Raw genomic sequence first — 11,060 nt, 5'->3', positions numbered from 1 at the left:
GCGCGGATACCCCCCAGCGTCCCTGACCGCCTGACCTCGGACAACAACTGTCCCCCCACCTGCTCCTGTTGCAGTGTTTACTCCCGCAGCCTGAGTGTTTTTCTTAGTAGCACTTGGCAGACACGTGACCCCTGGAGAGTTGGCCGCCAGTCCAGGGATTTGGGGGTGACAGAGAGAACTGGGGAGAAAACACATCCAGACTTCACCATTGCCGGGGGGATCCCTCACTCACTCAGGGGTGCCCAGGCCTGGACCCAGGACAAGGACAAGGCCACAGCTAACACCTCCCGCCCGCCCTCCCCCCAAGACTTGGGTCCTAGCCCCTTCCCATCCGCCCAGGTCCCTGCCCAGCGGGGCTGGAGGCTGGAGCCATTGTGCTCTGCAAACTCTCTTCTCGGCTTTCTCCTTTTTCCTTTTGTTTTACTTTCTCCCTGGTCTTACCCTGAAGTCCCTTTAAAATGAGGTCTGGGCCCGGCTGGCAGGCGTGGCTCAGCGGTTTAGGATCAACATATGAACCAGGAGGTCACGGTTGGATTCCTGGGCAGGGCACCTGCCCAGGTTGCAGGCTCGCTCCCCAGTGGGGGTGCGTGCAGGAGGCAGCCAGTCAATGGTTCTCTCTCATCATTGATGGTTCTATCTCTCCCTCCCTCTCCCTTTCTCTCTGAGATCAATAAGAATATATTTTTCCAGGGGAAATGAGGTCTGGTATGGTGAGGGCAGCAGCACTTCCAGCAGGAGACCTCTGGGAGGGGTGATGAGACCAGGAGAAGGAGGGGGGAGGGAGGAAGGGGGGAGGGAGGGAGGTTCTTTCTGTATTCCTTGGCGTTTTCCTTCATGAATTCTTACGAGTTTGTCCTTCCAATTCTTTATAAAAGGGCAGGATTTCTTTATCAGGTCAGTATTCTAAGGGGTTTACAACCTAAGAGGCCAGTTCTCACCACACACGTCTGCTCCTTGAAGGTACATTCGATTTTCACGTACATATTAGGTTGTGGGACTTCCCCACAACTGCGGGGGGGTGGCATCATCACACTTTCATCGGTGGAGGCCCAGAGAGAGGAACTAATCTGCCCAACACGCACCCCACAGGTACTGAATGGAAGAGCCAGAACTCAAGCCCAGGACTCCTCTCCCAAACCCCACGACCTTTTGTTTGTATCAGAGATTTTAAAATCAGATTAGGGGGAGGTGTCCTTCCCGCTCCCTATCTCACTATTGAGCCCCTTCCCCTGGGACATACTAGAGCAGTGGCTCTCAACCTTCCTAACGCCTCGACCCTTTAATACAGTCCCTCATGTTGTGGTGACCCCCAACCATAAAATTATTTTTGTTGCTACTTCATAACTGTAAACAATTTCGCTACTGTAAACAATATGTAATTATATATGTGTTTTCCGATGGTCTTAGGCGACCCCTGTGAAAGAGTCGTTCAACCCCCAAAGGGGTCACGGCCCACAGGTTGAGAACCCCTGTACTAGAATATTCAGGGAAGAGACATGTACGGTTTATATTTTTTATTTATCTTATTTTTAATCTTCTCTCTGGTCCAAACCCAAGACAGGCGAGCCCCCTCCCAGGCCCCGGTGGACTGGGTGCCCATGGACCTTATGAGGCAGCAATGGTGTGGGGATTGGGGTGTCAGATGATGCTAAGTTTGGCTTTCCTAGGACCTCCGGAGTTCCCCTCCCTGGGGCATCGATGACTCCTCCTCTTTGTGATTCAGATCTTTATTTGCTGGGGTTCACTGGGGTTAATTATTGTTGTGGTTGGGGTAGGGGTGGGAAGGAGCCCTGCCCTGCCCCTGGGCCTGGAGGGGAATCCTAAGAGTTTGGAGACCTGGGAGGCTGGGGGGGGGGGCACCTCTTCCAGCAATGCAACCATTTCTATGCTCTAAGCCTGGGTGGCTGGGTCTTTAACCCTTTCTTGTCTTCCACCCATCATGCCCCCCACCCCCACCCCCCCAGTCATCAAAGGCCGGTGAGGCTCCAGGAGGCAAGCAGCATTATTCACAGGGGTGGGGCCCGGGGAGCTGGGGGAGAAGCAGCCTGGCCTCTGGCTCAGATCTTGGTCATCTGAGAGAGGGACTGGCACCCCAAGCTCCCCTGGCTCCAGCAGGACGGGCCCACATTGACAGGGTGCCTCAGCCTCCCCTCCCAGGACCAGACCCCTGGCCTGCCCCAGCTGCCTGCAGCCTCTATCCGCCCTCCCAGGCTGCCAGCCATCCCGCAAGGACCAAACCAGGTTGGTGACACGGCCCAGAGGCAGGTCAGGGAGTGAGGGGGTGAGGGAGAGGGGACCAGCCCTGTGCTGGTGGGGGCACTGCTGAGGCTCCGAGGGCTGCCAGTCTGTCCCCACCTTACAGGAAAGGAAACGGAGGCCCAGGCTATCTTTCCAAAGTACACAGCAAGTTAGGTCCTTGAAAACCCAAGGCCGGGGATGTTAGGAACCCAGACTCCTGGCTGGTGAGGTTCCCCAAGGGGCACCTGGCTGCTCCCTCTGAGTCCGGTTGGCACCACAGTCCAGTGTGTGACAGTGACGCTGGATATGGGTGAGCCTGAAGGGTGTGTGTTGGGCCAGGGCTGGGAGTGAGAGCCGGGGTTCTCACATAGTATGAAGGCTGAGAGCCGTGTGTAGAGCGAGGCGCTGGACTCAGACACACTCAGGTCCCACTCCAGGCTGTGTGACCTTAGGCAAGTCACTTGGCCTCTCTGACCCTCAGTTTCCTGAGGGAGTGTGGAGGAAGGTGATACCAGTTACCTTAACAGTTCTCTGGGGAGAGTATTAAGATCATTTCTCTTTTTGTTGTTGTTTTAAATGTGTTTTTATTTATTTTTAGAAAGTGAGGAAGGGAGAGGGATAGAGAAAAAAATCAGTAAGAGAGGAGCATCACTGATGGGCTGCCTCCTGCACGCCCCTTCCTGGGGATTGAGCCAGCAACCCAGGCTGAGAATGGACTCTTGACCTCCTGCTCCATAGGTTGACGCTCAACCACTGAGCCACACCAGCCAGAAAAGATCATTTCTGTAGAATGGATACCAATGGAGCACAAAGGCCAAGTGTGGTGGTAGATACAGTTACCACTAATGGCAGTTCCTGTGCAATTGTAATTATTGTTGAATATTGATATGACTTAAATCTGACGCCCCTTGGTATCGATAGTGATAGTAAAACGTGGTTTCCATTTCCAGCAAGAAAAGGGCCTGCACATGCTCGCTCTGCTTGTTTCCCGCTCCTCCTTGCCCATGTTTTCCGTGTGTGTGTGTGTGTGTGTGTGTGTGTGTGTGTGTAGGGCTGAGGTTCAGGGCCATGGGGACTCCTCCCACAGCTCTGAAGTATGACCAAGCTGTGTAGACGGTGTGGGGAGCATTGAAAGGGGAGTTGGGGACCACCCGGCATGTCAGTTCTCTCTGCCATGGGCACAGGGATGCCCAGGCCTGGCTGATGCCCATGAGCCCTCCTCATCCCCAGGTTCCTGTCCACCAGCTCAGGCTGGGTTGTTATCACCCCCTGCTGGTCAGATGAGGACGGGTGTTTAGTGGGGGAGGGGCTCAGTCTCAGGAGACTGCTCCCTGGGACTGCCTAGGGCTCACCTGGGTGGGCCGGGACCACAGGAACAATGGGTCTGTTTCAGGCCACCCATAACCATGATCATTATTACCTGCTGTGTGTTAAGTGCTTTTCCCCCATTATCATTTCACCCCGTAATGACCTATGGGATTAACACTGTTATGATAATAAATTATAATCCCTCTTCTACAGCTGAGAAAACAGACTCAAGAGGTGGGGTAACCTATCCAAGGCCATACAGCTAGAAAGGGGCGGAGATGGTTTTGCTGCCCAGATCTGGCCGCCTCCCGAGTCTTGCCGCCTCCCATAAACCCGAGTGTCACGTTGTCCAGGACTGGCTAACATGGGCACAGGCGGCAGCTGGCACTATGGAAGGCATCGGGAAACCTGGTACTACTTTGTCCACTTGGCTGCTCTGTGACCTTCAGCCAGTCCCTTGCCCTCTGGCCTCAGTTAACCTCGTCTGTAAAATGAGGACTTGAGCCACATACCCGGAGGCCTTTCTGCCTCAGATTCACTCCCCCACCCTCATCTCCTTCCATCAGCAATCCCACTGATGATACGGTCCACCCCAGGCTGACTAAGGCTCTTAACCTGGGTCCCTGGGCCTCTTGGGGGTCCGTGAACGGCCTGAAGTTGTGGATGAAAGTGCACTGGAGTGTGTGCACGCCCCACGTGCACCTTCCAGGGAAAGTGTCCATATCATCGTCAGATTGTAATCCCCGACGGCTCAGGATCATTGGTTATCCTAACCTTCTAGAAAGAATCTCCCTAACTCGATCTACGCTTTTAGGGGAACGAGTGGAGCAAGCTGAGTCTGGTGTAAAATTCTCCCCTTCACTCTGTGTGTCCCCAGGCTTCTGGAGCCACCAGCTCTTCGCCCCAGGCTTCCATCCTCAGCCGCATGACCTCCGGAGACGCCGCCCCCACTGCTCCGGGTTAGTCTCTGGCTCCGCGCTGACGCTCTGATCCTCTCCCTTGTCATTGCGAGTCTTCGAGTCTTCGTCCCCATGTCCTTCCCTGGACCTGCTTCGCCCAGACGGGCCGGTCTTTCCAGGGGTAGGTGCAGTGACCAGGGTGGCCAGTAGGGGTTGCTGGGCTGATGAACCGGTTAAGCATGGGAGGCAGAATCTCACGTCTTATTGGCCCTCTTGGCAGACACAGGGTGAGGAGAGGAGGCCTGTGTCTGGGTCTGGACCCTCCTCTTGGTAAGCCTCAGCTTTTTCACCTGTAAAGTGGAGGGAGGTGGCTAGAACCCCTAGATGGTTGCTAGGCAACCTTCCAGCCCTGAGGTCCTGTGGACCTTGCGGATGGATGCTGGAGGGAGGGGGTTGTCTTGAACTCCCCTTGGCAGATGCACGTGGACCAGCATCCTTAGGGAACGGAACAAAACTCCAGAGCCCTTTCCCAAACTTGACAGAAAACAGAGCCCATTGTCCTGCAGCTTGAGGGGAAGCTGGAAGAAAGGAGGGTTCTAAACAGGGCTGCCCCAAGAGCTGCCTGGGAGGCCTCCCAGGGTGGGCAGGGGCCTTGATTCAGGGCTGGTGGGGCCCAGGTGGCGGGTGGCAGTGTGCTGGTGTGCGGCTTCTGCCCGTGTCTGGAGAAGCCCAGGCAGACCCCGGTGAGAGGAGAGAAAGCATTGTCCTACCTTCAGCAGCTGCAGGCCCCGGGAACAGGCTGGCGCCTGGGCCGCCTCCCCACTCCGCTGCTGGGGGTCTCCAGTGGGCTCATCCTAGTTCCGAGCCCTCCCTCTCCATCAGCTCCAAACTCTGGGCCCAGAGAGCAGGGGAAGGCCGGGGGTGAGGGGAGGCCCCGCAGAGGCCCAGGGAGGAGTGGCCAACCGCCCATCCCAAGAGTCCCTCCAAGGAATAGGACCAAGTCCTCAAAGGCACAAAACACCCCCTCCTTCTCCCACCCCACCCCCTTGCCCACTTCATGCAACCCTCTCCCACCCCCACATGATTAAAGAGCAGGACACAGGCATGACAATGCTGCAGAACATACTCTGCAAAGGTTATAATGAACCTGCAGGAGGGGCGCTGTGCACAGGGTGGGAGTCACAGAGCTCGCCGCCCCGCCCCCCCAGCACAGGAGAACAGGAGGGGCTGAGGCAGGGCACAGCCGGGAACAGGGGAAAGGGCAGCACCTGGGGCTCCGAGGAAATCTAGTCGGCACTTGGGGTGGCCCCAGGCTCAGGCCGAGAACAGGAGGAGGACTGGGGTGGGCTCGGGGTGGCCGTGGCAGGCAGCACAGCCCTCCGGGTGGGACCAGGCACTACAGACCACCTCCATCACACCCCAGCTCTGGGCATGGCCAGACAGGGCCCACACCCAAGACACCCAAAGGAAGGCCTGTGGCATTCTTTGGGGGTTCCCTTTCCCTGCCCCAGCCAGGGAAGGGGTGTGTGGGGGGGGCTGTGGCAGTGCTCCCAGCAGAAGCGCATTCCAAGCTGAAGGTCGGGGATGGGGTCCATTGCATGGGGGTGGGCATGTGCTCACACACGTGGGTGGGACCCTGAGCGACTCCCACATCTGTGACCTTGGTCTGACTGGAGAGCTCCGAGGACACCTATCTGAGGACCCTCTGGGGCTCCCAGGCCTTGAGGAAATCCACCAACCAACCCCCAACACAGGCACACAGAGCCCTGGGGACAATCAGCAGCTGAGCTTATCCACCTTCCCAGGCTGCTCCAGTGTCCGCATGACGGCCTGCCCACTCTAGGCTGGACACCCGGCCATGCCCAGCTCACCTGCCTCGGGCCCGGGGCCATAATACTGCAGCCGGTTACACTAGCACCTTGCATCTGTGGCCCTGACCCTCTGGGGTCCCTGGGGGGCCAGGCGACACAGCCAAGGAGAGGGGAGGTGGAGGAGGACAAGGTAGGGAGGGCAGAGTCAGGCTGGGCTCCACCCCAGGGTGAGCTTGTAAGGACACCAGTCACCCCCGCCCTATGCGCCCACACACACACACACACACACACACACACACTCCAGCCTGGCCCTCCAACTCCCCAGCTGGCTGTGCTAGGGGCAGGGGTGGGACTGAGGTCAGGGCATTTGGCTGAAGAGTCGAGCCGGGGCCTCCTCTCTGGAGTGTGAGGCGAGGCAGCCCAAACTCTTCTCTTCCCAGAAATGCAGGACATGAGCAAGTGTCCAGCCTGAGCAACGGGATCCCGGAGGAGGGATGGGAGGGACAGCGGCCCCTGGGACAGGCTGCACCCACCCCTCACACACCCACTCCCACCCGCCCTCATGGGCACTAGTCTAGTCCCCGGGCCTCCTGCAAATCCACACGTCCTTTAGGGCCACTCCAATGGGGGTGGCTCAAGGGCTCCAGGACCCTTCTGGGCGCCTCCAGGCCATACCCTCTGCTTCCGAGTCCCTGCCCCTGGGGAGGGGCCGGGGCTGCAGGGCTGGCAACTGTGGAGACTTCGTGGCCCCACTGTGGGTTGTGGCAACTTGCAATTCACTTTGGTCTGGGAGAGAAGGCCCCTGTTATCTGTAGAGAGAGAGACAGAAACAGACCTCAGAGAAGAGCCTCTGAGACGGGTTCAACCAAGACCAGCCATTTGGACAACTTACCGTTGGGCAGGCTGATGGTCAGGAATGGGGACACTTGCCTAGGGGTGCCCACCCCACACCCCAAACTCTAAACCACCCCTGCCCACACATGTAGGGTAAAGGCCAGAGACACGAAAAGGGCTTGTGGTTTGCCATGAGGGAGGGGTCGGGACAGCAGCTTTGAGCTCCCCGTGGCTTCCCAGGTGACAACGCTGCTCTTCCTGGGAGTGACCTAGTCCCCAGGCTTTAGAGTCACATAGACAGGGAGCCAGCCCAGCTCTGCCTCAGCAGCAGCAGGCCCTCGGGGTGAGCTACTCCGAGCTCCCACTTGCTCACTAGAAAGTCGGGGTGATCTAGCCCCGCGCTGGGGAGCTGGGAGGATTAAATGAAAGAACAAGTGCAAGGAGCCGGGACTTGGGAGGGCTCCAAACATCCCGCTGCGATGACTGACCACCATGTCTGTCCAGACTAAGACACCCACTTCCCCAAATTCTGATAAGCCCACAACGGAGGTGCACTTTACATTCGCTGTGATAAGAAAGCCTGGGTGAAAGTCTTCACCAACTGGCAGCCTCTTTTCTTGAACTGGCGTAAAGAAAATAAGTGGGGCCTCATGTGATGGATGGGGACTACCCCTCACTTCCGGGGAAAGCAGATCCCCTCCCCCTCCAACCCTTGTCTCCCCGCCCATTGGGGGGTGGCGGGTGGGGGCAGGCACTCACAGCTCCGTGTCCTCCGCCTCCGCACGGCCCCCAGGATCTTCTTGCGGGACCCCAGGGGGACGCTGATGCTGCGGAGGTCGAGGTCTGAGCACAGCATCAGGGCTTCCAGGTCGATCTTCTCCTGCCGCAGGAGGGAGGCGAAGTCCTCCATGTGCAGGGAGGCCAGGAAGGTCTCCAGCGGGCTCGTCTCGGGCTCCAGGTCCTCATCGAGGCCCAAGTCCAGCTCGTCCCAGGGCAGCTCCTCCCCGCAGCTGCGCTCCTGCAGGCTGTTGGCACGGCCCAGGCTGTCGTCGTCCAGGCTGGGGGAGCTCTGCAGCCGGCCCCGCGGCGTGCCCGCGCCGTCCAGCGCCGCGTCCTCCCGGCCCAGCCCCTGCAGCCCGCTGCTCAGGTAGTTCCTGCGGAACACCATGGTGCCCAGGCCCGGGCGGGTAAACAAGGAGTCGTGGCCGGAGTCGGTGCTGACCTCCGAGTGGGCAGGCTCGGCCGCCAGCGTGGCACGGGAGACGCTGTCCTCGTCTGAGAGGAACATGTCCCGGAGCGGGGAGCGCCCCCACTCCTTGGGGTTGGCGTAGTTGCCCTGGCGCACGAACATCACGTCGCTGCCCAGCTGCAGGCCCGAGAGCGAGCGCACGCTCTTGCGGCCGTCCTCGGAGACCTTGAAGGTGCCCTCGCCGCCCTGCTTGCGCCGCTCCAGCTTCCGCTGGATCTTGGTCTTGCCCCTGTTGGTGCCATGCAGGGTGGCCTGCGAATAGGGCAGGTGGCTGCCCAGCGCCAGGTGCTGCAGCCGGCGGCTCAGGGTGCTGGACGTGAGGCTGGAGAAGCTGAGCGTGTCGGAGCGCTCGGCCAGCTCCCGCCGGTAGCGCCGCTCCATGCGCTCGTGGTGCTTGCGCTGCATCTTGGCGCACTCGCGGATGCGCCGCTCCGCCTCGCGGAAGGCCTTGTCCTTCAGCTTGCCCACCAGCTTGGGGTTGAGGCCGCTCTGCTTGGCCGCGATGGAGTCCAGGTAGCGCACGCACTCCATGTGGCCCTTCATGGCGGCCATGTCCAGCGGGGTGTGGTAGTCGTTGTCCAGGCACCAGATGTTGGCCCCGAAGGACACCAGGAAGGACAGGCAGTGCAGGTGGCCATTGGAAGCGGCCAGGTGCAGGGGCGTGTTGCCCCAGATGTCACACTTGTCCGGGTCGCCCCTGCAGGGAGAACACGTGGGGAGGGGGATGAGCCACCGCAGCTCAGGCGGGCCGTCGGCAGTGGCTGCGGGTGAAGGGAGCTCCCAGCCTCCCCACGGGCACACCAGCCCCGCGGGACCGAGGGCCTGAGATCTCTCCTGATTGCAGGAGACGCGCAGCCCTGGGCCGCTAGTCGGATGTAGACCGGCCCCGGGTACGCAGGGGGCGGGGCGACAGCGAAGGCGGGGCCAGGGCGGGGCTTTCCCCAAGAGAACTGAGGGCTGGGAATCTCAGGGGATGAATAATTGATGCCCAGAGAGAAAGGGGTGAATTATTCATGGGGCCCAGTGGGGAGCTGGCCCAGAGAGGTGGTGGGCCAGGGCGAGTCTGGGTCTCTAGGCAGGCGTGGTGGTGAGCGTGGCTGCGTGTGCGGGGGTGATCGTAGGAGGGTGAGGGGTGGTGTGTGCTGGGCCCGAGCCCTGGGTGAGAGCGGGTGTGTGAGGGCGCGTGCCTGCGTGGCGGCGGCACAGCCATGTCTGCAGGGAGCGGGGCCAGGCCTGGCAAGGCCGGGTGTGAGAGCAGGTGTCGGGTCTTGGCCTGGGCCAGAAGGGGAGCGTGGGGGCAGCCAGGACTCGAGGGAGGAGGAGGGAAGTCTGCAACCGGGCCCAGCGCCCTCTCGGGCCGCTGCCCCATCTCTAGGAGTCCTGGGAGGCGGGCCTGTCCACGGGACCCACCCAGCCCCTGCAGCACCCTCTATACCAGCGGGGTCACCCCCCCCCCCTGCAGGGCAGCCTCCCGCTGGCTCCTCCAAGCTCTCCCCTCCCGCAGGACCCAGCTCAGTGCCTCTGCCTCAGGCTAATGAGGCCACAAGGCCACCCCTCAGGACTGGAGAAAGAATCACCCCTTTGTCACTACCGCTCCCTGAGCAAGCCCCTCCTCACCTCCCTTCCAAGTTGCCAAGTCCCGCAGGACCGTGTGGGGAGGGGCTGCTTGGCATCTGGTGTCCACACCTAGACCCCACCCTTGCCCTTTGTGGGAGTTGGGGAGGGGGGTGAGTTCCCCTGAGGGAGGGGCAGGAGGGCAAGATCACGTGTGTCCTCTTGGGGTGGAGAGGGGCCAGTCAGCCTTTTGGAACATGGTTCAGCTGCCTGGTCGTAAGGGCTGCCCCCCCCCCACCCCCGCTGGGCCCCAGGAACAGCCACGGGGGGTTCCCAGCACAGGAATGGGGGGGGGGTCCCCCACCCACCACCTATTCAGGCCACAGGCCAGCCCCTGGCCCTCCACCACGTGCCCAGGACCCTCCTAGGGCATCTCCTCCTCCTCCTCCTCTCTGTCCAGGCTGCCCTGGAGTCTGTCCGCTTCAGCCTGGCTTCTCTTCTAAATCCGCTGGGGGCGGGGAGGTGTCCACAAAGCCGTTCAGCCCCAGGAGCCCCCTTCAGTCCCTGAACCCTGCATTCCTCAAGGGCTACCCCCAAACCCTTCCCTGGCCCTGAGGCCTGGGCTCTACGATCCCCGCCCCCCCCCCTAGACTATTCCAAACGGAGGGAGGGGAGCCTTCCGTGGGGGAGGGGTGCAGCGGGAGTTGCGGGCTGACTGAACCCAGTGACATTTGGTGCTGGGGGCAATGCCCATAAATCGCCGCAGGGAGCCAAGAGAGAGAGTGTGAGCCCAGCCTGGGGGGCAGGAGGGACACTGCTGGGCAAGCCCTCATATCCAGGCTGGGTGGGCAGCGGGCCCCCCTCCTTTCCTAGCCCCCCTCTGTCCCCTCTGAGGGTGGGCACCTTCTCTCCCCTCTCACTGTGCCTCTCACACTTGCTGCAAGGTGCCGCCCACGCAGGAGACCTCTCCCACCTCCCCCTCCCCCTGCAGCCCCTCCCACAAGCATGAACCCCCAAATCCTAGCCCTCCTCTCCTAGCCCCATATCCAGGTCACAAGTGTCACAGGCCTCGGCCGGTGTCCCCCTTCCTCCCACGACTGCCAGGCCCCAAGGTCCCACCCCAGGGTCCGTCCCATGGAAGGGGGTGGCTCAGAGGAGAGGGCCTGG

At 60.6% G+C, this 11,060-nt stretch overlaps 2 protein-coding genes across 2 annotated transcripts in view; both read right to left on the bottom strand.

The window, feature by feature from the left end:
• The window catches only part of FADS6 (fatty acid desaturase 6), a 9,688-nt gene extending 8,705 nt beyond the window's left edge, over positions 1-983 (bottom strand). The window contains exon 1 of the mRNA XM_015560192.1: positions 939-983. Coding sequence (XP_015415678.1) covers positions 939-983 — 45 coding nt within the window. The remainder of the gene's footprint in view (positions 1-938) is intronic.
• A 1,920-nt stretch (positions 984-2,903) lies between these two features.
• USH1G (Usher syndrome 1G (autosomal recessive)) overlaps positions 2,904-11,060 on the bottom strand; it is an 8,446-nt gene continuing 289 nt past the window's right edge. Inside the window, 4 exon segments of the mRNA XM_015560196.1 lie at positions 2,904-4,795; positions 6,932-7,065; positions 7,850-9,037; positions 10,538-10,579. Coding sequence (XP_015415682.1) covers positions 4,700-4,795; positions 6,932-7,065; positions 7,850-9,037; positions 10,538-10,579 — 1,460 coding nt within the window. The 3' untranslated portion in view covers positions 2,904-4,699.

Source organism: Myotis davidii, unplaced genomic scaffold (assembly GCF_000327345.1).
Source record: "Myotis davidii unplaced genomic scaffold, ASM32734v1 scaffold1655, whole genome shotgun sequence".
Classification (NCBI taxonomy): Eukaryota; Metazoa; Chordata; class Mammalia; order Chiroptera; family Vespertilionidae; genus Myotis; species Myotis davidii.
The sequence above is the reverse complement of the archived record's forward strand: the minus strand, read 5'-3'. Positions and strand labels throughout refer to the sequence as shown.